Here is a 24,702-nt window from a genome sequence, read left to right as displayed (position 1 = left end):
TCCAGTAGTGTATAGTCGTGTTACATGATACATGTTGTCTCTCTGCTGCTCTACTCTGCTCCCCCGCGCCCACCCGCCTAGTAGTCATCGTAGTCGTCGTCGTAGTCGTCAAACATGCCCTTGCCGCCCTCGGGCGCGGCGCTCGCGTCGCGCTTCCACGTCCCGATGGCAGGGAGCGAGCCTGGCGCCGGCACGTCCTCCTTCTTGGCCTCGGCGACCTTTGCCGCGGCAGTCTTTCGCCGGCCGGGCGTGCCAGCCGCGCCGCCGTCCGCCGCCGACGCCTTGCGCTTGGCAGGGCCCGCCTTGTCGCCGGGGTCGGGCACGCCCTCGACGAGCTCGCGCAGGAAGTCGAACTGGTCCGACTTGTCGATCATGGCCTTGCTACGGGCGTCAGGGGGGGCTGGTGGTGCAACTCACAGATGGTAGGGCACCATCTTGCGCGACCCGCGCTCGCGGCTCTCCTTTGCCGTCTCGTCTATCAACAGCTGGAGGAAGCACTCGAGGGATTTGGCTGGCGTTAGCGGTGGCCTTGGGCACAACGCACAGATCATGACGGGCGTCGCGGATGCGAGCTTGCCGACCTCCTCGTCCATCTGCATAATCTTCTTTATCCGCGCCTGGGGTCAGTGGAGAAGGGGGAGGGGAGAGCGTACCACGGGGAACTGGGGGGTTAGCGGGGGACGAAAGGCGGGCATCGACCGTAGCTCTACTCACGCGCGACGTCTTTGACCGCTTTGTCAGTTTTGGCGGCATGGTGGTGGTGTTGTCAAAGGCAAAGTCGGTCGTGGAGACGAGTAGGCCGTGTTTTGAGCTGCTTTTGTAGCTGCAACAAGCGGCGGGTGATGGGCAGGAGGTCACGTGGCGGCGTCGATAACAATATAATCTTGTTCAAATGGCTATTACAATCTCCATTGAAATGGTTTAGGCTAATAGCCCGGCCCTACTTTGTTCCGCCCCCCGGGTTAAGGGCCGACGCGCGCGTCGAGCCTGGCCGTGGCGCCGGAGGTCCGATCGAACCACCCTGTTTTTGGCAGCGCGGCGTGGTGCTCCTGGCCCCGTCGTCCCATCGCGAGCACAAGGCCAAGGATATCCACGAGTGCATTGTTGTTCCTCCTACTCCATCTCCATTGTTACCCACCCACAATGTCAGACAAGGCAGCCAAGCGCGCGCGTTTCGAGGGCGTCTTTGACAAGATTGCCGACGAGCTCATCGACTACCTCAAGCAGAATGGCATGCCCGAGGAGGCCGTCGCGTGGTACAAGGCGGTGAGTTGCGGCCCTCGGTCGCCGTCGCCGTCGCCGTCGCCAGAGCTGACGCCGACGCCAGAACCTGTACCACAACGTCCCCGGCGGCAAGCTCAACCGCGGCCTGTCGGTCGTCGACACGCTGCAGATCCTCAAGGGCGCCGAGCTCACCGACGACGAGTACTTCAAGGCCGCGCTCCTCGGCTGGTGCGTCGAGCTGCTCCAGGGCTTCTTCCTCGTGTCCGACGACCTGATGGACGCGTCCATCACCCGCCGCGGCCAGCCGTGCTGGTACCGCATGCCCGGCGTCGGCACGATCGCCATCAACGACTCGTTCATGCTCGAGGCCGCCATCTACTACCTCCTCAAGAAGCACTTCCGCCAGGAGACCTACTACATTGACCTCGTCGAGCTCTTCCTCGAGACGACGTTCCAGACCGAGCTCGGACAGCTCATCGACCTCATCACCGCGCCCGAGGACAACGTCGACCTGAGCAAGTTCTCGCTCCAGAAGTGAGCCCCGTGGCGTGAGCAGGGACTGACGCCGCAGGCACCACCTTATTGTCGTCTACAAGACGGCCTTCTACTCGTTCTACCTCCCCGTCGCGCTCGCGTTCCGCGTCGCCGGTGTCAAGGACGAGGCGGCCTACAAGGCTGCGCTCGACATCCTCATCCCCATGGGCGAGTACTTCCAGGTCCAGGACGACTACCTCGACGCCTATGCGCCCCCCGAGGTCCTCGGCAAGATTGGCACCGACATTTTGGACAACAAGTGCTCGTGGAACATTAACACGGCGCTCAAGCACGCCACGCCCGAGCAGCGCAAGATCCTCGACGACAACTACGGCAAGAAGGACGCCGAGGCCGAGGCCCGCGTCAAGGCCCTCTACTCGCAGGAGCCCATCTCCATCCCCGAGCGCTTTGAGAAGTACGAGAAGGAGAGCCACGACCAGCTCACCGCCCTCATCGCAAAGGTCGACGAGTCGACCGGCGTCCGCAAGGAGGTCTTTACCTCGTTCCTCGAGAAGGTCTACAAGCGCCAAAAGTAGATGCCTTAGACGTTGCTCATGCACTGCATAATCTGGATTAGGCGTTACAATGTGTTACAAACATATGAGTATGTCTAATGTCCGTCCTACAAGACGGTGGCCCAGAACTTGGAGGCGGGGTGGGGGCCCGTGTGGTTGGCGAAGGGGTCGGTGGGGTAGAGCGCGAGTGTGGTTCGCGCCGGCGAGAATGGGTTGGGGGGTGGAGGCGTGAGGGTAGAGCCTCTGGACGAAGTGCGCGACGACTGGGCCGAGCTCTCGGTCTTGAGCTCGGGGGATGACTCGCGCTCGCTCTTGGCCTTGGGCTCGGGGGAGGGCGACGACTCGCGCGGCACAGGCCTTGCTCGGGGCGGAGTAGCACCCGGAGTAAGCGGCAGCACTGGGCCCTTCTTCGACTTCTTCGTCGGCGTGTTGTCAATGTCGACGAAGACGTTGTCGCCCTTGCGTTTGCGGGGTTTGCTGGGTGTCGACGAGGGCGTGGGGGGCAGGTCGCCGCTCTCGACGCGGCGGCGCGGTGTGGGCTTGCGGGGTGTAATGGGTAGCGGTGGCGCAAACTTGTCGTCGGCGACGAGGTCGGCAAACTCCTGAATGTCGCCCTTGCACCAGACGTCGAAGACGTCGCTCCAGGATCCCGGTGCCGTTGGTGGCTCGTTGTTGAGGTAGATTGTTCTTACAGGGACCGACTTGCCGTCCGATACCGACGAGTCGGGTCGCGACGCCAGCATTTCCGACATTTCTTTGACCATCTTCTTGACGCCTTTGATGGCGAGGCTTGTGCCGGCGACAATGAGCAGGTCGGCCTGCCCTTCTCGCTCGCCGCGTCGTCCGGTTCCTTTCAGGTCGCGGACGGTGACCGCGCCGATGCCCTCGCCGTCCGGGTGGTGCTCGCTATACAGCACAACACTGGCTCGCAGCGCGCCGACAGGTCGCGACCGCTCGTTCAACGCCGAGCGGATAGACGACGCCAGCTCACACTCTGGGCAGGCAATGGCGTGTGGCGGCAGCGGCATACACTTTTCTATTGCCACCTGCGCCGAGCACAGGCTGCAGTGCATGTGCGTCAGGATGCCGTGTAGTGGGATGCAGCGGGGAGCGGGAGGATGAGTGGGTGGTCCGGGGTTGAGCGCGCCGCTGATGTCGCCAAGTGCCGAGCCAGACGACGAAACGTCGCCGTCCGGTGTCTGCTGGCCTGATGTCGCTGCAGACAATGATGCTGCACGGCCCTTGGCCTTGCCAGCGCGTCGTGCGGGTGTGGAGGCGGACGGGACGCCCGTTGGCAGCCCGGCGCGCTCTTCCAGCCCGTCAATGTTCTGGGTGTAACACCGCAATAGCCGCCCCTCGTCGTTCAGCGACGCAAGCAGCTTGTGAAATTGTGTTGGCGCCGCCTTGGATGCCTTCTCGTACAGTTCTGTCAAGAGCGCGTGGTGCTTGGCCAGCAGGTGGGGTGACTGCGACGTTAGCCCCGACGCGGGCGCGACTCACCTTGGTGCTCTTAAAGTCGAACAAATCCTTCACGTTGTGCCCTTTCGATCCTGAGAACAAGCCGCTGGCAGAGCGGAAGTCGGGGATGGATGCAGCAGTGGAGATACCAGCACCTACATGGTCAGCGGTGCCTTCGGCGTGGGAGGAAACGTACCGCAGACGACGACGATTCGGCGGGCGCCTCGGACGCGTCGGACGACCGTCTCGAGGTCTGGCTCGTCATCGGCACCAGAAGCCGGCTGCGCGAACGAGCTGTCTAAAGACTTCTTGCCTGGTGTCGACGCGACGCGTGACGGCCCCGCCTGTGGTTGGATGGGGATTAGGATGGTGGACATGGCGGGCGCGGGTCGGAGGGCATGGGTGGGGGGGAAGGAGTGGAGTTGATGCGAGGGGGGTTAAAGGGCGCGTCGCATGTATGTAGAGACAATGTCAAGAATCAAAAGAGGATGCGAGGATGTGGATGCGAGAGTGCACCGTTGTGCATTGGTAGTTGTCTTGGGTCGTGGGTCGCCGAGATGGGCAAGTAAGGGACGGCCAAGGTAGTGGTCGCAGTGCGGGCCATGGGCGGCGGCGACGGCGGCGGCGGTGGGCGCAGGCGCGGAGGCAGGTGCAGGCAGGGGCTGGCGGCTGGACAGTGGCAAGTGGCACTGGCACACGAAAGCAAAGGACGACGGGGTCAAATTTGAACGCGTTCCCCAGATAAGCCCCTGCCATTTCCCTTGTAATCCACTTTTGTGGGTACAGGCTTGCGGATTATTCCCAAGGGGCAAAAGGGGTTACAACCAAGGGGCAGACCGGCTAACAAGGGGTAATGCCCTGGCAGGGCCAACAAGGGGAACAAGGGGTTGGGTTGGTTAGTGGGAAAGGGCGTGTCTATCAAACGGGAGCAGATTGGGCTCAAGTCACGTGATGCTGCCACAATGCAAACGCGCAAACCCCGGCCATGACGCGTTGCGCGTTGTTTGCAGTGATGATTTTGAACGAGTCGGGCGCATCACTCGCGATCACTCGCACACGCGCCCCGTGCGTGCTTGTATGTATAGCCTTCCTTTGGCGCACAGACGGGCGACGCGTCGGAAGATTGATCCAGAATCACTTGCCACTTGCCAGATTGTAATGAGACAATAGTCTTTAATGCACTTGGCACCGAGCCAAGTGAAGTGGCAGCACAAAATCTTCAGCCGACCGCGAGCCAGTCGCCTGCATTGCGTCCCCGCGGCTACTATCGGTGACTCGGACCTCGCCACCGATTAATGCCAGGGGACTCGCACGCCAAAAGGTAAACAAGCCAGGGACAATCAACTCGCCCAGAGCCTGGAATGGGGTGCGAGCCAGCCAGCAGAACTCAACGAGAGAGGTGCAGAAGCGCGCGTCACTCGTCCAGGCGGAACCAAATTTTTCCAAAAGGAATTTTACTCGGTGGTGACAGGCCAGCAGTTGCACCCCGCCTGCCACCCCCGACGCCCCGACGACGCGCCGCCAGATACACCCCTACACACTCAACATCTCATCTCTTCCTTCTTCTCTTCTCCTCTCTCTCTCTCTTCTTTATGAAACTGCTTGCTAGCAGCACCAGTCCTAAAAAGCGGTGGCCCACTGACAAACTAAACAAGCCAGACAAGACAAAACCCTCGACTGCAACCAACGCGTAGCTCGTCGTCGGCCCCGCCCATCACTCCCTACCCTCCCACTCTGTGCACGAACATTTTTCCAAGCACCTCCACCTTCCTTCCTCCCTCTTCTTCTTGAAACTTTTCCCGTCCGTCGTACTCGACGTTAGACAAAATGGCCGCCCCTCACGACGAGCCCGCCCCCGCTGGCAACCCCGGCTCGCCCGTTGGCCTCACGTCGCCCCGCATGACGGTGACCCGGGACCCCATTGCCTTCGCGGCTTCCAACTTTGCCATCCCTTCGGGATCGCTCTACCCCCCTGCCTCGGGCCGTGGCGTCGACTTCATGGCTGGCGAGACCGAGTGGAACGACTCTTTCGGCCAGGGCAACTCCGTCCTCGAGTTCGCCGATGGCCTCGCGCTGTCGGGCCACTCGTTCGGCGCCGACAAGAGCATCTCGGGAGAGTGTGTCTTCCAGACCGGTTAGTGGGAGCGTCTCGGAGCCTGGCAGAATAGAATGCTCACTCCCTAGGCATGGTCGGCTACCCCGAGTCCCTCACCGACCCGTCCTACGAGTCGCAGATCCTCGTCCTGACCTACCCCCTCGTTGGCAACTACGGTGTTCCCCCGCGCGAGGCTGAGCCCGCCGCCGTTGGCCAGGACGCCGACGGCAGCTCGCTCTTTGACAAGATCCCCGCCGAGTTCGAGTCTAAGCGCATTCACATCGCTGCGCTCGTCATCGCCAACTACCACCCCAGCTACTCGCACTTCCTCGCCGAGTCCAGCCTGGGTCAGTGGCTCAAGGAGCAGGGCGTCCCCGCCATCTGGGGTCTCGACACCCGTATGATCACCAAGAAGCTCCGTGAGGGCGGCTCCACCCTCGCCCGCGTTCTCCGCCAGAAGACCGCCTCGGCTTCGGGCGAGGGCATTGTTGGCAAGCTCCTCGGCAGCCTTGCCCCCGCTGGCTCCAGCGACGACGATTGGATCAACAACTTTGACGTTGTCCCCTTTGCCGACCCCAACCAGACCAACCTTGTCGCCAAGGTCTCTATCAAGGAGCCCGTCGTCTACACCGCCGAGGGTGAGGCCCTCCTCAACCCCAAGACCGGCAAGACCATCCGTGTCCTCGCCGTCGACGTCGGTATCAAGTACAACCAGATCCGCTGCTTCCGCAAGCGCGGTGTCGAGGTCAAGGTTGTCCCCTGGGACTACGACTTCAACAAGGAGGCTGGCAAGTATGACGGTCTTTTCATCTCCAACGGCCCCGGTGACCCTTCGATGGCCACCAAGACGATCGAGCACCTCCGCACCGCTCTCGCCAACTCCAAGGTCCCCATCTTCGGTATCTGTCTCGGCCACCAGCTCCTGGCCCTCGCCTCGGGTGCCAGCACCCGCAAGATGAAGTACGGCAACCGTGGTATGAACCTGCCCTGCACGTGCACCACCTCGGGCCGCTGCTACATCACGTCGCAGAACCACGGTTACGAGGTCGACGTTTCGACTCTCAAGAACGGCTGGGAACCCCTTTTCGTCAACGCCAACGACGGCTCCAACGAGGGCATCTGGATGGGCAAGAACGGCAAGCCCTTCTTCTCGGTCCAGTTCCACCCCGAGTCGGCCCCGGGTCCCCGTGACACCGAGTTCCTCTTCGACGTGTTCATCCAGAGCATCGTCGCGACCGCTGCCGAGGGTCGCCTCGTCTCGGTCGACATGCCCGGCGGCGAGCTCGCTGCCCACAAGGAGCGTGTCCCCCGTGTCAGCGTCAAAAAGGTCCTCGTCCTTGGCTCCGGTGGTCTCTCCATCGGCCAGGCCGGCGAGTTCGACTACTCCGGCTCCCAGGCCATCAAGGCTCTCAAGGAGGAGGGCATCTACACCATCCTGGTCAACCCCAACATTGCCACCATCCAGACCTCCAAGGGTCTCGCCGACAAGGTCTACTTCCTCCCCGTGACCCCCGAGTTTGTCACCAAGATCATCAAGCACGAGAAGCCCGACGGTATCTACTGCACCTTCGGTGGCCAGACCGCCCTCTCGGTCGGTATTGCCCTCAAGGACGAGTTTGAAAAGCTCGGCGTCAAGGTCCTCGGTACCCCCATCGACACCGTCATCACCACCGAGGACCGTGACCTCTTCGACAAGGCCCTCAAGGAGATCGGCGAAAAGTCTGCCGAGTCGTCGTCGGCCAACACTGTCCCCGAGGCCATCGCCGCTGCCAACCGCATCGGCTACCCCCTCATCGTCCGTGCCGCTTTCGCGCTCGGCGGTCTCGGCTCGGGCTTCGCCTCAAACGAACAGGAACTCGTCGAGCTCTGCAACAAGGCTTTCGCCACCTCGCCCCAGGTCCTCGTCGAGCGTTCGATGAAGGGCTGGAAGGAGGTCGAGTACGAGGTTGTCCGCGACTGCATGGACAACTGTATCACGGTCTGCAACATGGAGAACTTTGACCCCCTCGGTATCCACACCGGTGACTCGATCGTCGTCGCTCCCTCGCAGACTCTCTCGGACGCCGACTACAACATGCTCCGTACCACGGCAGTCAACGTCATTCGCCACCTCGGTGTCGTCGGCGAGTGCAACATCCAGTACGCGCTCAACCCCTACTCCAAGGAGTACTGCATTATCGAGGTCAACGCCCGTCTCTCGCGTTCGTCGGCCCTCGCCTCCAAGGCTACCGGCTACCCCCTGGCCTTCATCGCCGCCAAGCTCGGTCTCAACATTCCCCTCAACGAGATCCGCAACTCGGTCACAAAAAAGACCACGGCCTGCTTCGAGCCCTCGCTCGACTACTGTGTCGTCAAGATCCCTCGCTGGGACCTGAAAAAGTTCAGCCGCGTCTCGACCGCTCTCTCGTCGTCGATGAAGTCAGTCGGCGAGGTCATGGCCATCGGCCGTACCTTCGAGGAGACCATCCAAAAGGCCATCCGCTGCATCGACGACAGCTTCCTTGGCTTTGGCGAGAACGCCAACATCGAGGTCGAGGACATTGACTACGAGATTGCCAACCCCACCGACAAGCGCCTCTTCGCGCTTGCTACGGCTCTCAAGCGCGGCTACTCGGTCGACAAGCTCAACAAAATGTCCAACATTGACAAGTGGTTCCTCCGCCGCCTCGAGCGCCTCTCCAAGACCGACGATGTCATCGCCAAGTACTCCGCCTCGACCGTCCCCACCGAGCTCCTCCGCAACGCCAAGCAGCTTGGTTTCTCGGACCGCGCCATCGCCAAGTCCCTCAACTCGAACGAGCTTGCTGTTCGCCGTCTCCGTGTCGAAGCCGGCATCACGCCGTTTGTCAAGCAGATTGACACCGTCGCCGCCGAGTTCCCCGCGTTCACCAACTACCTTTACACGACGTACAACGCCTCGCAGCACGACGTCGACTTCACCGACCACGGTGTCATGGTCCTTGGTTCCGGTGTCTACCGTATCGGTTCGTCGGTCGAGTTCGACTGGTGTGCCGTCCGCGCCATCCGCACCCTTCGCGAGAACGGCATGAAGACGATCATGATCAACTACAACCCCGAGACTGTCTCGACCGACTACGACGAGGCCGACAAGCTCTACTTTGAGAACATCTCGCTCGAAACCGTTCTTGACATCTACGACATTGAGCGCTCCTCCGGTGTTGTCCTCTCCATGGGTGGTCAGACTCCCAACAACATTGCCCTGGCCCTCCACCGCCAGAACGTCAAGATCTACGGCACTTCGCCCGAGATGATTGACACCGCCGAGAACCGCTACAAGTTCTCGCGTATGCTGGACAAGATTGGCGTCGACCAGCCTCTCTGGAAGGAGCTTACCAGCTTCGAGGAGGCCAAGGCCTTCTGTGACAAGGTCGGCTACCCTACCCTCGTCCGTCCCTCCTACGTCCTCTCCGGTGCTGCCATGAACGTCGTCTTCTCCGAGGACGACCTCCACAGCTACCTCAACCAGGCTGCCGCCGTCTCGCGCGACCACCCCGTCGTCATCTCAAAGTACATCGAGGAGGCCAAGGAAATCGAGATGGACGCCGTCGCCAAGGACGGCAAGATGGTCATGCACTACATCTCGGAACACGTCGAGAACGCCGGTGTTCACTCGGGTGACGCTACCCTCATCCTCCCCCCTCAGGACCTCGACCCCGAGACCATCCGCAAGATTGAGATCGCCACGCAGAAGATTGGTGCTGCCCTCAACGTCACCGGCCCCTACAACATCCAGTTCATCGCCAAGAACAATGAGATCAAGGTCATCGAGTGCAACCTCCGCGCTGCTCGCTCCTTCCCCTTCGTCTCCAAGGTCACTGGCATCGACGGTATCGAGATCGCCACCAAGGTCATGCTCGGCCTCCCCGTCACCCCTTACCCCGACATCAAGATGCCCCCCAACTATGTCGGTGTCAAGGTCCCCCAGTTCTCGTTCTCGCGTCTCAGCGGTGCCGACCCCATTCTCGGTGTCGAGATGGCCTCCACCGGCGAGGTTGCCTGCTTCGGCAAGGACAAGTACGACGCATACCTCAAGGCCCTCATCTCGACTGGCATCCGCCCTCCCAAGAAGAACGTCCTCCTTTCCATCGGTTCGTTCAAGGAGAAGCTCGAGATGCTGCCCTCGGTCCACAAGCTCCACCGCATGGGCTACAACCTCTTCGCTACCGCTGGTACCGCCGACTTCATCCAGGAGCACGGCATTCCTGTCAAGTACCTCGAGAACCTCGGCGAGGACGAGGACTCTCCTCAAAAGGCCGAGTACTCGCTCACCCAGCACCTCGGCAACAACATGATCGACCTGTACATCAACCTGCCGTCCAAGAACCGCTACCGCCGTCCCGCGTCGTACATCTCCAAGGGATACCGCTCGCGTCGTATGGCTGTCGACTTTGCCGTGCCCCTGATCACCAACGTGAAGAACGCCAAGCTCTTCATCGAGGCCATCATCCGCAAGCCTACCTTTGACATCACCTCGGTCGACTACAAGACCTCGCACGAGACCTACACCTTCCCCGGTCTCATCTCGGTCCAGTCGTTCGTCCCTGGTGCCGCCGAGGCCGGCTCGGACGACTTTGCCGTTGCCACTCAGGCTGCCATCCGCGGCGGCTTCTCGGTCGTTCAGATGGTCCCCCAGGGTGTCAACTCGGCCGTTGAGGACGAGATCTCGCTCCAGCGCGCTCAGCAGAACGCCTCGGGCGCGGCCCACTGCGACTACTTCTTCTCGGTCGCCGCCACTGCCGACAACGCGTCGCGCCTCCAGGACGCGATCGAGGCCGGTGCCAAGGCCCTGTTCATCCCCTTCAACAACTTCTTCGGCTCGGTCAACAAGGTTGCCAGCGTCGCGCAGCACTTTGCCGCTTGGCCCCAGGACAAGCCCATTGTCACTGACGCTCGTGGAACCGACCTTGCCTCGATCCTCCTGCTCGCCTCGCTCAACAGCCGCAGCATCCACATTGCTTCGGTCTCGACCCGCGACGACATCATCCTGATCTCGCTCGCCAAGGAGAAGGGCCTCGCCGTCACCTGCGATGTCTCAATCTACGCCCTCTTCTACTCGCAGAAGGACTTCCCCGAGGCTGCCAAGATCCTCCCCACTGAGGAGGACCAGAAGGCTCTCTGGGACAACCTCGCCACCATCGACGTCTTCTCGGTCGGTGTCCTTCCCTACGAGCTTGGTCAGGCTCTCGGCAAAAAGGTCTCGGCTCGCAGCGGTGTCGAGGAGTCGCTCCCTCTCCTCCTCTCCGCTGTCGCTGACGGCCGCCTCACCCTCGAGGACATTGCCACGCGCCTCAGCGAGAACCCCCGCGCCATCTTCGACATCACCGAGCAGGCTCAGACCTACGTCGAGGTCGAGGTCGACCGCTCGTCGACCTTTGAGCTTGAGGGTGATGAGTGGTCGCCCCTTGACGGCAAGGCCATCCACGGCGGTGTCCACCGTGTGGTTATCAACAACCACTCGGTTGTCCTCGACGGCACTGCCTTCTCGATGCCTCTTGGCCGCGACATCTCGCTCTCGGGCCCTCGCAAGCCTGCTCCTGGCGGCCGTGGCTCGTTCTCGCGTGCCTCGCGCCCCAGCATCTCGCTCCAGGCGCCTCCGGCTCTGGGTCTCCAGCCGTCGTCGTCGGCAGCGGCACCGCAGCCCTCGCTCATGTCGCTCGCCGCGCAGCCCATCGCCACCTCTCCCCTCCCTGCCCTCCCCTCGCTCCAGTCGCACGCTGCCTTCTCGCGCCGCCACATCCTGTCGGTCAAGCAGTTCAACCGCGACGACCTCCACGCCCTCTTCAACGTCGCATCCGAGATGCGCACGCAGGTCGAGCGCCAGGGCTCGGTCGACACGCTTCGTGGCCGCGTGCTGTGCACCCTCTTCTACGAGCCTTCCACGCGCACCTCGACCTCGTTCGAGGCGGCCATGAAGCGCTGCGGTGGTGAGGTTGTCCAGGTGACTGCCGAGCGCTCGTCGGTGCAGAAGGGCGAGTCGCTCCAGGACACGATCCGCACTGTTGGCTGCTACGCCGACGCCGTCGTCCTCCGTCACCCCGACGTTGGCTCGTCAAAGACTGCCGCCAAGAGCAGCCCCGTTCCCGTCATCAACGCCGGTGACGGTATCGGAGAGCACCCCACGCAGTCGCTCCTGGACGTCTTCACGATCCGTGAGGAGCTGGGTTCGGTCAACGGTATCACGGTCACTCTGATCGGTGACCTGAAGAACGGCCGCACCGTCCACTCGCTCGTCAAGCTTCTGTCGCTTTACGACGTGACGCTCAACTTTGTTTCGCCCCCCTCGCTTGCCATGCCCGACTACGTCAAGCAGGAGGCGAGCCGCGCCAACATCCGCTGGGCCGAGTACCACAACCTTGACGACGTTATCGAGCACTCGGACGTGCTCTACGTTACTCGTGTTCAGAAGGAGCGCTTCGACAGCATCGCCGAGTACGAGTCCGTCAAGGACATGTATGTCATCAACCACGATGTCCTCAAGCGCGCCAAGGAGAGTGCGATTGTCATGCACCCTCTTCCCCGCCTCAACGAGATTGACCCCGAGGTCGACTTTGACAGCCGTCGTGCTGCCTACTTCCGCCAGATGCGCTACGGTCTTTTCGTGAGTAGTTTCGGCATGTCGTCGGTGCCTCGTTGCTAACATGCCACACAGATTCGTATGGCGCTGCTCACCATGGTCCTCGGCGCATAGACGTGCCGCGGCTCCCCGCATTGTTACCCCAGCTTCGTGTACATTGACTCTCATATCCCCCTCGCTACCAATCTTCCCAAAAGTGGCTCTAGAGCTGCCTTCCCCGGTGGCATGCCACTTTAGTAGTTATCCGCAAAGAAAATGCATCGGTTCCCAAGCAACCGCTGGGTTTCCAGGCCCGGGGCTGGAGTAGGTGGGCTGGGTGAGCGACGGGCCAGGCGAGGTGGGGTACTTGTAGAACATTCTGCTTTCCGTAGGGCTTGTTGTATAGGATTGTCGGCTGCGCCGAGGTGTCGGCCGGGTGTTGTATATTGCGTATCGTGGGTATGAAACTCTTGCCTTGCGTAACTTGTTGCGTATGCTGTCGTAAGTTGTGTCGACGGCTGGGCCGGTTGAGGTGTACCGTTGTTCTCTCATGTCGAGTGGCTGAGGACGAGTGGGTCAGGTGCCACTGATGCACTTGGCATACCACGGCTGCCACGGCTGCCACGGCCGGCCGGCGACTGGCTCGACGGACGGCCAACCCAACCCACCGGCAACTCTTGGGCGAGAGTACGACGTGTCCATGGGAAACGCTATATTGGCTCTACATTTTCTTGCTTCCCTCTGGCGCTGTGCCCGCGAGCCCCCGCTACATACATTGCGTTCCGTGCCTGGCATGCTTGCTGCCATTAGCAGCAGGTGCATTAAGGCCCGCCCTGGGTAATCGGGCCCAGCGGGCGGGCAGTGGCCCCGCGCCGCGCCGCGAGCCGCACGGGCAAGGCTACGTGCGTGCGTGGGTGCGTGGGTGTGTGTGTGCCCGCGTGTGATTTTCACAGGGGGCCGCCCCCCGGAGCGCTTGGCCACCCACCTGCTCGTTGCAGCACGTCGCCGGAGACCGAAGAGATGGCGGACATGTATGATGCGGTCGAGGTGGAGCGCTCCACCACCGTTGGAAGTGGGGTTGATGCATCCGAGACAGGCAGCGGAGACTGATGGTGCTGCTGCGCGCCGGTGCGACTGCGCCGCGCGCCGGTGTGTAGATGGCACGATGATCCCGAAGAGGAAGGCTGGACGGGCGGGAGTGGTGCGTCGTGCGTGTCTGCATGCCCAGATGACGTCTGCGAATCTATTTGGAGGGGGTTAAGCGTCGATTTTTGCCAGTTTGGTGCGCCTGGCGGCTGCAGGAGCGAGCGCTTTTGGCACTGGCGGCTGCACTGGGTGCACTGGCGGATGCACTGGCGGCCGACGTCTGTCAGGTCGACGAGTGGTGGTCTCGCTCGGGTTGCGGCTTGTTGCGCCGTCGGCGAAGGCAAAGGCGAAGGCGACGGCCACTGTGAGCTCGCCGCTGCTGCGGTGACATTGCATTCAGATCTACCCCAGGGCCGGGCTGAGCCGGCCGATGCAGCGTAGAATGACTGCAGCGCGACTGACCCAAGCTGGCCCAAGCCAAGTGCACCTTGCAGGGGCTGAAATGGCCCAGGGAAGGGAATGTGATCCTGTTGGGCTCGGGGAGGCGCGCGATCAGCAGCCAGGAACCGCGGGCAGAGAGAGAGAGTGGCGACTGGGGGCAACTGGCACCACACCGCCTCGGTTTCACCCTATCAAGTCATTCCACTGACGAGATGCTGCTCGCCTGGCGCGCTGGCCGCCTTGCCGCACGCCGCTGCCGCCGCCTCCGCCGCCGCTACCACTGCCGCTCGCTGCCGCTGCCGCCGCCGCTGGCTGGCCGTATCCAAGCTCCCACTTCGACCTCCAAGGCATAGGGTTATTGCCTCGCTACATGCCGAGGGACGTTCCTTGGCGCGCCAGTGGCAGCAGCAGCAGCGGCACGACTGACGACGACTGACCGACCCCCGACCCCTCCGCCGCCGCCAGCTTCACATCGTGAACAAGCTTTGGGTCGAGCAAACCCTTTGAAACCCTCGACCCAAACCCGGACCAGAGAAGCGAGCTAGACGCTGTCCTCGTCGCCACCACCCACCTACTCACAACGATCAAGAAATCAACCCCGTGTGCCCGTCCACCCTAGGCTCGCGTTTCATCTCGCAATTCTCTCTCTCGCCGTCGTCGTCCACAACGGCTTCCCCTTCATATCCCCTCCCTCCTTCCCCTCCCCCTCCCCCTCCCCCCTCCCCCTAGCCCGCGTCGTCCCTCCCAGATGCGTGCCGCGACCGCGACTGCAACATAGGATCGACGACGACCGACCCACCCCGAACTCGCCTCTCCGACGCACATTTGCCCACCGTCCGTCCCCATCGCCAGTTCCCGTAACACGCAACCCCTTGTTCCCCCATCTTGGCCCGGCACGCACTGCACTGCAACGCAACGCAACGCGTAGTAGCAGCACGCACACACACACTTGCCTCGTTGAGACGGACGGACACTAGACGGTCAATCACTCTTGTGTGATTGATTTTTATACAACACACACTCGGCCACTCTCGCAGTTCCGTCGTCCAACGCACGCCCCATTCCATTCCTCTGCCCGACGCTCGAGCAATCCTGCCAGTGCCCCTATACTTGCACAGGTGAGTCGTGGGTCGTGGGCCCTAGTAGTCAAGCCGATTGGTGGGACGGACGGACGGCGCACCGCGCGCCGATTCAGGTTACAGACACACGTTCACATCGCCATTGTCCCTGGTTGCTCAGTCTGCCCGCCAGCCAGGCAAAACGTCACACACCCACCTGCACGGGCGATCACACCTTTTGCATCTATCTCATCTCTCCTTCCTACTCCTCCTCCTCCTCATACATGTACACTACACACACATACTGACACGTTGCCTCAAAGCTCGACGGCAACGACCACACCTTTTCCTACCTTCATTTAGATCAGGGAAGACCGATCCGACACGGCGGCCGCAACCCAGCAGGTCGATCTCGTTCAAAAGACAGCGCGCTCTGCAACACCCACCCAGCACGAGTCGCTCAACGCTCGTTGACATTGCGCACGCCGACACGCATAGTGAGTCCTGGTTTCTGGTTTCTGCACGAGCACTTCTCCTGGCGTCATTTTTTCCATCGTGACGGGGACGGACGCGAACGTTACTGCCCCTCGCAACCCTGCCACTCAAACCTACTCGCCTACTCGCCCCCCTCCGCCTCTACCCGTTAGCGACTTGCAACTTGCAACCCCAGATTGCGATCGCTGCACGGTCACTGCGACCACTGTCGTGCACAAGATCACTTTGCTTGCTTCCTCTTTGCATCCCAACGCTCTTCTCCCCACTTTTCACTCGCGCACGGCGCAAACCTGGCTCGGTTGCTAACGACATCCAGTCGGCTCGATTACCGCTTCCGTCGAAACGTGCCGCGTGCCGCGCGACTAGTCCTCCCCGTCCCTTCACAACACGCAACGGCGTGTAGCCTGCTCGATCGACCGAACACGCAAACACAATGACACAGGTCGAGTCTCTGCGGGTCCCCCCACAGCTGGGACCCGTCAAGACGGGCTCTCTGAGCGCAGACTTCGACCCAAAGGCCGTCGCCATTCTCAACACGTACTCGCCATTCCCTACCTTCCCCGGGTCGAACCACTCGAGCGATCCGTTTGGCCTCAATGCCTTCCTCCTCAACCCCCACGATGACATGTGGAACTACCTGCAGCCCATGCCCATCCCCCACGACGTGCTCGACGAGGCCGACAGGCCAAAGGAGGTTGTCCCAACAGCAGACCCCCTGCCCTTGGATACCACGCCCCCGCGACCCGCGCGTTCCGCGGCGCGTAACATTCGCCGTCGCTCCTCGCCTTTGGCGTCCAACCCCCCAGTGAGCCCCGACGAGGAGGCAAAGGAGACCAAGCAAGTCAAGGACGAGGTCGAGGCCGAACCCCACCCCGCGCCACGCGCTCGCAAGGCGGCGCCCGTCCCACCAGCCAAGAGCACCCTTCGCACCATGATCGGTCGCAAATCGATGACCGCGTCACTCGCCTCGTCCACCGACTCGCTCGCCCTCACCGACGACGAAACGCCCCTCTCCACCCGGACCCACTCGATGTGCAGCGCACTATCCACCTCGTCATCAGACAGCTCCTGTGATGGCGTCCAAACACCTAGAGACGGCTCGCCCCTGGACATCAACGCCGCCAACGCCCGCCTCGACGCCCTCAACCAGCTCACGGACAAGGCGGCGTCGGCGTCGGCGTCGGAGGCTTCGACAGCACCGAAGAGCGGCTGGCGTGACTGGCTGGGCAGCAAGCGTGTGTCCTTCCTCGGCCTGCGTGGCGACCCCGGCACCACCCTTCTCGAGTCGCCCCGCGCCTCTGTCCTCGACCTCACGCCCGAGATTCCCGAACCACAAGCAGCAATCGCTGCTGACAGCGAGGCCGGTCGATCGGTCGTGGCGCTCCGACGCCTCTCGCTCACCAAGCTCGGCTCCCTTCGCATGCCCTCTCCCCACCCACTCGCCCTCCTCCTTACGCGCCAGCATGCCAACCTGCCTGATGAGGTTGCCTTTTCCATTCCCGCCACCAAGCGCGTATTCCCGATGAGCGTCAACGTCGTTCAGGGCTTCAACTCTGAGCTCTCGCCTGCCCAAGGTGGCCTTCGCCTTGCCCTTGGCGTCCGTGGAGTGATCGCCAAGATTGACCAGGGGGAAGCCCCCAAGGAGCTTCTGCGCCCGCGCAAGGCCCAGCGTCACAGCACGATCCTCCGGCCGAGGGGTGTGCGTGACTTTGTGTCCCGGCGGCCGTTTGAGGAGCGAAGCGTCGTCTTTGATTCCGATGGCGTCTGCTCGCACGTCACCATGGCCCGTCCAGGCTATGCTATTTGGGAACTCGACTACTCCGAGTACATCTTGGCCCTTTCCGAGGCCGAGGATTGTCCGATCACCTGGCCTATTCCTCGTAGTTCGACTGGCAACAGCTCGCTTGGCAAGCCGATTCTCAAGGTCACCAACCCGGACCCTCCCCGCGCTGCCGCCGCCGCCGCCGTCGCTGCTCCCGTTCGCCCCAAGTCCGCTGTGCGCTCCCCGGCGCGTTCCCCGGCCCAGTCGCCCCCGACCTCGCCTCCCAAGTCGTCCTTCCGCACTGCCCGGCCAAAGCTCTCGACCTGGGACGACAGCTCTGACGAGGAGCTCGACACGGAAGACGAGACTGCCGTTGCGCCCAAGAAAATCGTCTCCATGGCTGCGCCTGCCCGGCCTCCTGTTCAGCGCACCCAGACGGCTCCGGCGCGTGCCATGCGCGAGTCTCGCCTCATCGACCCGAGCTCTGCCCTCGACGAAATCACTCGTGCCCGCGAACGGCGCGAGCTCAGCCGCACCGGCGAGATTGAGCGCCAGGCCGAGGGCGCAGAGAAGCGGCGCCAGAGCCAGCTGGTCCCACAGCGCCCTATTACCAAGCGCAGCTCGACCATGACGCTCAGTGCCACGGCCCAGAGACAGGCGGCCCAGCAGGCGGCCCAGCAGGAGGAGCGGCGCCAGGCGCGAGCCTCGTCCATCTCCCTGACAAAGCCCCAAGTCGAGCGGCCCAAGCTCAGCCACCGTGCCTCGAGCGCCACGTTGGCTGGAACAGCCAAGGCTGCCGGTCGCAAGCCGGTTGTCGATGCGTCGTCGCTGCCTTCGTCGCCTCACTCGAAGCCGCAACCCGATCGCCGTCGCGTCGTGTCGCAGTACGACCCCACTGCGCAGGCTCTGCACCACCGCGCGAGCGTCATGGGCCTGGGCATGTATGGCATGGTCCCGCCGGTGCCCGTCGTCCCGGCCGTCTACTCGCACCCCATGGTGTACCCTGCGCCTACTGTGGCTGCCCCTGGTGTCGTCTACCACGCCCAGTTCCCTGCGACAGTGTCGCGCATGTCGGCGGCCATGTACGCCCAGCCGCCGCCCCCTCAGGTGTCTCACCGCCGCCGCGAGCGCCCTGTGAGCTAGTCGCAGGCGCCTTTTTTTTCTTCGCGCCGACTCGCGCCGACTCCACGAAACGAAACGACCCATCCTACCCATCCTGTTGTTACCCCTTTGCCCGTCCCACCCCCCTCGCACAATTTGTAGATGTCATTGCGCTCTGCGCACACATGGTGTACAGCACCACCCACCCCCATCGTCCCCCTGCACCATCTCTCTCTCTCTCTGGGCCTATTGCGCTCTGGACACTGTTTTCGTTTTAATACTGCACCACTATCATACATCCGTCGGCGCGGCAGTACAAGGGCTGTGCGGGGTGCCATGTATGCATTGATCATGAGGAAGGCGGGGGAGCGCCAGCGCGAAGCGCGGCGCGGAGCGTGCAAGTGGACTGACTAGTGTGGGGTCGTGGGTATGGGTACGGGTGTGTGGGTGTGGGTGTGGGTGTGGGTGGGTGTGGGCGGTTGCCATGCTAGCGCCGTCGCGTTACCTTGGAATCTGAATGTGGAATCCGGCGGCGGCGGCGGCAGCTGCGACAGTGGCGACGACGCCGGCGTGACGCGTTACAGTGAAGGTGGGCAGCGGGCCGCGGGGGACAGAGTTTATCGCAGAGTGATGTGATGTGGGAGCTGGGCAAGGCATCCAGCTCCCGTCGAGCGGCGGCGGCTCCCACAGACGTGCGGTGCGCGGCCCCCGGCCAACCGCGTCGGTGCCTGAACCCTCGCTCCGCCCTCGCTCCGACCCGAGTTATCCGCAAGCAGCAAGATAAGCCAAAAGGCACTCGCCGGTCGCCTCTTGGGCCGAGCCAAAAGGCACTCGCCGGTCGCCTCTTGGGCCGCCCCTATTCCGTCCCCTCAGGTACTGGTCCAGACTCGCTCGCAGCTCCCATCACGACGGCCCACTTGTCGCCTGCCCGTCCGTCCGTCCGTCCGTCCGTCCGTCCGTCCTGACCTCGACTGACACGCATGGCAGAGGCAGCAGCGCGCAACGGCGCGGGCGACACGGGTAGGTGCTGCTGCTCGGCGCCTGCTCGGCGGGCACACGGGGGTGCCAAGCGCGCGGACTGACCTCCTCAGCGCACATTACGACAGCAGCAGCGGTGGGCGGTGGCGGATCTGCGGCGTCTTGGCGGGCGGCGTCAGCGTCGCCAGCATCGCCAGCGGCAGAGTCAGCGTCGAGAGGCGCAGCCAACGGCGCAGCGAGCGACGCCGCGAGTGCCACCGCCGCAGCCGCAGCCACAGCCCAGCACCTCCTCTACGTCCTGCTCGACTCCAACCTCCCAACAGGCGGCTTCGTCGCGTCCTCCGGCCTCGAGTCGTACGCCAAGCACGGCTTCCTGCGCCCCCCTCCGGCCGAGCCATACGCCGAGGGCCAGGCCGCGCCAGTGAGCGTGGAGCAGCGCGCCGCGCCGTCCTCGGCCGCGGCGCTAGGCCCGGCCAAGGCGGGGCCGGCGCTCGTCTCGTTCGCACAGGCCGAGGTGGACAACTACGCCGCGAGCACGGGGTGGTATGTGGCGCAGGCCCACGCCGCCGTGCGCGCGTACGACGGCGAGGGGCTCGACGCCGGCGTAGCGGCGCTGCTCGCCCTCGACGCGGCGCACGAGGCCACGCTGCTGAGCCATGTGGCCCGCCGCGCGAGCAAGGCGCAGGGCATCGCGACGCTCAGCCTCTACTTCCGCGGCCTCGGTCCACCGCCCGGCTTTGACGGCGAGGCTGGAGCACCGGCGACACGCGCCCTCGTGGACGCGTACCGCGCCCGCATTCGCAAGGGCCTCGCGCCGGGCCACCTCGCGGTATGCTGGGGCGTCATGACGGCGGCGCTGGGCCTGGATCTGGGTGCGTGAGCTCCTGCTGCGCCGCGACGCCAGGCTAACGCGCAGAAACATCCCTCCACCTCTACCTCTTCACGCACACCCGCGCGCTCCTGTCCAGCGCCGTCCGCCTCAACGTCATAGGCCCCTACCTCTCCACCCAGCTCCTCGCGCACCCCGTCGCCCGGCTCCTGGCGGGGACGAGCGGCGCGCCGCCCGCCGGGCCGGGCGACGCCGCCGGCGACGACGACTGGGCGTGGGCTGATGACGCGGAGCATGGGCCAGCGACGACGTGGCCGCTCGGTGAGATCCTCGCGGCCCGGCACGACATGCAGCACTCGCGCATATTCAACTCGTAGCGAGCGCACGCGCAGCGTGCGCGAGGCGGAGGGTTGGGATTGGGGTTGGGCGACCACCCCGCAACGTCCACGGCCCATACATAGTACCAAGCTGGCATCGCCAGCAGTAGACCATAGCATGTACACATCCACATCGAATGTACGCGTCCACATCGTGCCAGCTGTGCACCCCCCGCCTCGCTCGCTGTGCTCGCTCGGCGCTCACTCGGCACAAGGTGAATTGCGATGCATTTCTACGTCTATTTCCCATGATATGTTTATGATTTTCTATGCCCCGCTGCCTGCGCAGCGCGGCCACTATGCCATGCAGTTGATGCTACAATGCGTGCAGTTGATGTACAGCTCGTGTCAGTGTATGACAACAGGTGGTGGTGGTGTAACAGTGTTGACTGGGGTGTCAGCTCCATCCGCGTCCACGCCCCGCCCCGGCCACACCCTCAGCCTCGCCTTAACAACCCCTCCCGCACCCCACCGGCCGCGGCCGCCCGTGAGCAAGACTCCTCGGCAGGGCGCGCGACTCGCGCACCCCACCGGTCGGGTTCGCCCGCGCCGGTGTACCTCGCGGCGGGGTGCGTACGGATTACCAGATCTTATCATCACCGGGTGTGGCCGTGGTGTACGCACAAGTTCAGGTTGGTGCGGCTCTACGGTGCCGCTCTAGCGCTTGCTGTAGTCGTACTTCTCGAAGAACGTCTTGGCGTCCTTGGTCTGGGGGTCAGTGGGTCATTAGGTATTGCACACCCACCTCAGCCTTGGGGCCGCGGACACGCCCGCGCGCAGCCTCCTTGACGCGGCGCAGATCGCGGTCCTCGCGCAGCCAGCTGAGCGCCGTGTCGAAGAGGTCCGGGTGGCCCGGGCCCCACGTGAGCATCGGCTTGGGCGTGGTGCCGAGCTGGATGTGGCACACCTTGGTGGGGAAGTTGGACAGGCCGTCAAAGATGTGCGTAGCGTCTGGCATGTCAGCTGGACGGCCAAGGCTTCAGCTTACACAGGATCGTCGCGCCGCGCGTCTCCGACTCGCCGACCAAAAAGTCGATGAGATCCGAGCGGACCAGCACATCCAGGTCCACCGTCACCTCGTCCAGGAGCAGCACGTCCCACTCGGTCATGAGGCCCATGCACAGCTGCACGCGGCGGCGCTCGCCGTCCGAGATCTGGTGCATGCGCCAGTCGAGGTCGACGTCGAGGATCTGCAGGAGCCGGTCACGGCGCTCGCGGTGGCGGTAGCCGCCGACCGAGTCGAGGAAGTGCGACACGACAATGTCCGAGCGCACGACCGGGTTGGAGCTCCACTCGGTGCCGAGGTAGACGACGCCCTGGGGTCAGCGGGGACATGGCTCACGACCTACGCCAGGCGGGTTCATGAACACGTCCTGCCCGAGGATCTTGCAGTTGCGCGTCTTGGTCAGGCGCTTGCCCGCGAGGATGCGCAGAAGGGTCGACTTGCCGGCTAGCTGGGTTAGCAACACAGACACAGACACCGAACCCACCTCCATTCGCGCCTAGAAGCAGACACCTGTCACCCTTGACAAGGTTGATGTTGACGTCCTCGAGGACGGGCTCGTCGCCGTCCTTCCAGGAAAACGTCAGGTCCTGGCAGTCAATGGCGGGGATGTCGGCGGTCATTGCTCTTGAGTGAGTAGGTAGGTGAGTGCGGCGGTGGGTGTTTGTTTGAAGCGAGTTTTTATAGAGTCGCCGAGCGAGATCACGACATGTAGGGAGTTCAGATCGGTACATAGAGTCGAGGTGAGCAGTGGTGTCTATGCCGAGCGAGCCGAGCGCCGTTGTGAAGTCGGAGTACCCTCGCCGGCCTCGCCGCGCCACAAGCCGGCTCGACGGCGTTAGCGTCGTGGGCTCACGTGGCAAGAATTTTGATTCCGTGTGGGGCAGGACGTGATGTTTTGCCACCAGCCGCGCGGCGCTGGCGGCGCTGGGCTGGCTGCGGGTGGTGGTTGACTGTAGTGTGTGGTGTGGCCAGTGCCGCTCACTCACTCCTGTACGCGCCTTCACTCCACAGGCCCAGTCCGCGGCGCCTGACTGCCCCTGCACCCACCGTCCCTCCCACCCCCAACGTCGAAATTACAACAACCTCGTCCCCATCCTCCTTCATTTCCTCCCTCCCTCCTCGTATTCTAAAACCCATCCGACAACATGTCGCAGTCCCAGGACATCAAGCCCCGCCAGGAGGAGTCGGTCGTCGCCCCGACCCCCCAGAACACCCCCCTCGCCACGCAGGTTCTCGCCAACCGCCCCGCCGGCCTCGGCAAGCCCCAGGTCGAGGACGTCGCCGAGGACGAGGAGGATGACGAGGGCGAGGACGTGACCGGCGTCAACCCCGCCAGCTTGCTGGCCAACGTGAGTATCAGTCGTCGTGTAAATTTGGTGCAGGCGCCAGCACGCGCGCATGGCGCCGGCGCCCAGGACACGCGCGTCCCTAGCGCAGCGCAACGCTGCAAAACTTGGCCTGTTACTCGTGCCATGGATTCTTCTCGCCCGCTGGCACCGCTGGCGCGTGACGGAGGCTCCAGCGGGTGCCAGAGATGCGTGGATGGCGTGTAATCAACAACGGCACAGTGCTGACAACGCGTCTTCCCTCGCATACACGTGCAGAACCCGGCCCTTCTCGCTCTTGCTCAGCACAAGCTCGGCGCCCTCATCGGCCGCGACTCGGGCTACCTCGCCTCGCTTCCCCCTCAGGTTCGCAGGCGTATCGACGGCCTCAAGGGCCTCCAGGTCGAGCACGCCAAGATCGAGAGCGAGTTCCAGCTTGCCATTCTCGAGGTTGAGAAGAAGGTACGCGATTGCCGCAGCACGCTCTGACGCGACAGTTCCTCGCCAAGTACAACCCCCTGTACGAGCGTCGTGAGGAGATCATCGCCGGCAAGATCGAGCCCACCGACGAGGAGGTGACCGCCGGCCAGAACGCCGACTCTGACGATGAGGACGAGGACGAGGACGAGGGTGCCCACGTCACTGAGATCACCGAGGACGGCAAGGACGCCAAGGTCACCGGTATCCCCGAGTTCTGGCTTACCGCCCTCAAGAACCACATCCCCGTTGCCGAGACCATCACCGACTCGGACGAGGAGGCTCTCCAGCACCTCACCGACATCCGACTCTCGTACCTTGACGCCCAGCCTGGCTTCAAGCTCCACTTCACCTTCTCGGCCAACGAGTTCTTTGACGACTCCGAGCTCACCAAGACCTACTACTACCAGGAGCAGGTCGGCTACGGCGGTGACTTTGTCTACGACAAGGCCGAGGGCTACGAGATCAAGTGGAAGGAGGACAAGGACCTCACGAAGAAGATTGAGATCAAGAAGCAGCGCAACAAGAGTGAGTGGGCTGGCGTTGGCGTAGCTGACAGGCAGCCTCTGGCCGTACCCGTGTCGTCCGCAAGGTCGTCCCCACCGACTCGTTCTTCAACTTCTTCAAGCCCCCCCAGCCCCCAACGCGTGAGGAGCTCCAGGAGGGCGACGTCGACGAGGAGGAGCTCGAGGAGCTCGACGCTCGCCTTGAGGTCGACTACCAGCTCGGTGAGGACTTCAAGGAGAAGATCATCCCCCGCGCCGTCGACTACTTCACCGGCAAGGCCCTGCGTTATGAGGAGGACTACGATGACGAGTTCGAGGAGGATGATGAGGACTTTGAGGACGACGAGGATGACGAGGTGCGTGGGCCCCGGATCCCCATTACAATGTCACTAACCAACCCTCTTTCTGTCCAGTAGGAGGGTGCCCCCGCTGGCGACAACCAGGAGTGCAAGCAGCAGTAAATGCGACCCAGAACCCGTTTCCTGCATGTACACCTCCTAGGCGATCCCCGTAGATAGTGTCTCGACCTCATGGTAGCGTGAGCTGCCTTCCACATCCAACACCACACAACCCCCTCGTACACTTCCCATCAAGTTTTCTTCTCTCGCACGTGTTACACCCTTCAGTGTCGCCCGAGCAGCCGCTTCTAATGGTGCGATAAGCGGACGCTGAGGGTTACTTAAATGCAAATCGATCACGACCGGTGGGGCTGCTGCGCCGACTGTGCGTCGACTAATCGTCGACTAATGATGCAATGCACCACTGCCTTGCGCAGTCGAAGCTCGGTTCCTGTGCAGGGTAAGGTCTGCGAGCCGGATCGAAGGCACCATCGAGCGACTGTGGCGGTATGGCGTGAACGTG

At 63.1% G+C, this 24,702-nt stretch overlaps 8 protein-coding genes across 8 annotated transcripts; 5 read left to right on the top strand and 3 right to left on the bottom strand.

The window, feature by feature from the left end:
• Positions 1 to 77: 77 nt before the first annotated feature.
• On the bottom strand, positions 78 to 753 carry Q8F55_005552 (uncharacterized protein; the record flags this gene model as incomplete). The annotated part of the gene is made up of 4 exons (XM_069354041.1): positions 78 to 381; positions 418 to 511; positions 545 to 617; positions 715 to 753. The coding sequence occupies 4 exons, from the start codon at positions 751 to 753 to the stop codon at positions 78 to 80; spliced, it is 510 nt and encodes a 169-aa protein (XP_069208683.1).
• Positions 754 to 1,143: 390 nt separating this feature from the next.
• Positions 1,144 to 2,294, top strand: ERG20 (Farnesyl pyrophosphate synthetase; the record flags this gene model as incomplete). Its single annotated transcript, XM_069354040.1, has 3 exons — positions 1,144 to 1,266; positions 1,328 to 1,758; positions 1,796 to 2,294. 3 exons carry the CDS (start codon positions 1,144 to 1,146, stop codon positions 2,292 to 2,294), a joined length of 1,053 nt encoding a protein of 350 aa, XP_069208682.1.
• An 86-nt stretch (positions 2,295 to 2,380) lies between these two features.
• On the bottom strand, positions 2,381 to 4,108 carry Q8F55_005550 (uncharacterized protein; the record flags this gene model as incomplete). The annotated part of the gene is made up of 3 exons (XM_069354039.1): positions 2,381 to 3,739; positions 3,774 to 3,886; positions 3,928 to 4,108. The coding sequence occupies 3 exons, from the start codon at positions 4,106 to 4,108 to the stop codon at positions 2,381 to 2,383; spliced, it is 1,653 nt and encodes a 550-aa protein (XP_069208681.1).
• A 1,450-nt stretch (positions 4,109 to 5,558) lies between these two features.
• URA2 (Carbamoyl-phosphate synthase) lies at positions 5,559 to 12,535 on the top strand (the record flags this gene model as incomplete). The annotated part of the gene is made up of 3 exons (XM_069354038.1): positions 5,559 to 5,865; positions 5,916 to 12,445; positions 12,497 to 12,535. 3 exons carry the CDS (start codon positions 5,559 to 5,561, stop codon positions 12,533 to 12,535), a joined length of 6,876 nt encoding a protein of 2,291 aa, XP_069208680.1.
• Positions 12,536 to 15,913: 3,378 nt separating this feature from the next.
• On the top strand, positions 15,914 to 18,385 carry Q8F55_005548 (uncharacterized protein; the record flags this gene model as incomplete). Its single annotated transcript, XM_069354037.1, has 1 exon — positions 15,914 to 18,385. The coding sequence occupies one exon, from the start codon at positions 15,914 to 15,916 to the stop codon at positions 18,383 to 18,385; it is 2,472 nt and encodes an 823-aa protein (XP_069208679.1).
• A 938-nt stretch (positions 18,386 to 19,323) lies between these two features.
• Positions 19,324 to 20,527, top strand: Q8F55_005547 (uncharacterized protein; the record flags this gene model as incomplete). Its single annotated transcript, XM_069354036.1, has 3 exons — positions 19,324 to 19,363; positions 19,435 to 20,193; positions 20,238 to 20,527. The coding sequence occupies 3 exons, from the start codon at positions 19,324 to 19,326 to the stop codon at positions 20,525 to 20,527; spliced, it is 1,089 nt and encodes a 362-aa protein (XP_069208678.1).
• Positions 20,528 to 21,184: 657 nt separating this feature from the next.
• Positions 21,185 to 22,153, bottom strand: CAF16 (CCR4-NOT regulatory complex component; the record flags this gene model as incomplete). The annotated part of the gene is made up of 5 exons (XM_069354035.1): positions 21,185 to 21,235; positions 21,273 to 21,478; positions 21,516 to 21,843; positions 21,877 to 21,977; positions 22,018 to 22,153. The coding sequence occupies 5 exons, from the start codon at positions 22,151 to 22,153 to the stop codon at positions 21,185 to 21,187; spliced, it is 822 nt and encodes a 273-aa protein (XP_069208677.1).
• Positions 22,154 to 22,678: 525 nt separating this feature from the next.
• Positions 22,679 to 24,302, top strand: NAP1 (histone chaperone; the record flags this gene model as incomplete). Its single annotated transcript, XM_069354034.1, has 5 exons — positions 22,679 to 22,882; positions 23,138 to 23,320; positions 23,356 to 23,863; positions 23,899 to 24,197; positions 24,258 to 24,302. 5 exons carry the CDS (start codon positions 22,679 to 22,681, stop codon positions 24,300 to 24,302), a joined length of 1,239 nt encoding a protein of 412 aa, XP_069208676.1.
• Positions 24,303 to 24,702: the final 400 nt, after the last annotated feature.

The sequence above is a fragment of the Vanrija albida genome, assembly GCF_041260175.1.
Source record: "Vanrija albida strain AlHP1 chromosome Unknown contig_4, whole genome shotgun sequence".
Classification (NCBI taxonomy): Eukaryota; Fungi; Basidiomycota; class Tremellomycetes; order Trichosporonales; family Trichosporonaceae; genus Vanrija; species Vanrija albida.
The sequence above is the reverse complement of the archived record's forward strand: the minus strand, read 5'-3'. Positions and strand labels throughout refer to the sequence as shown.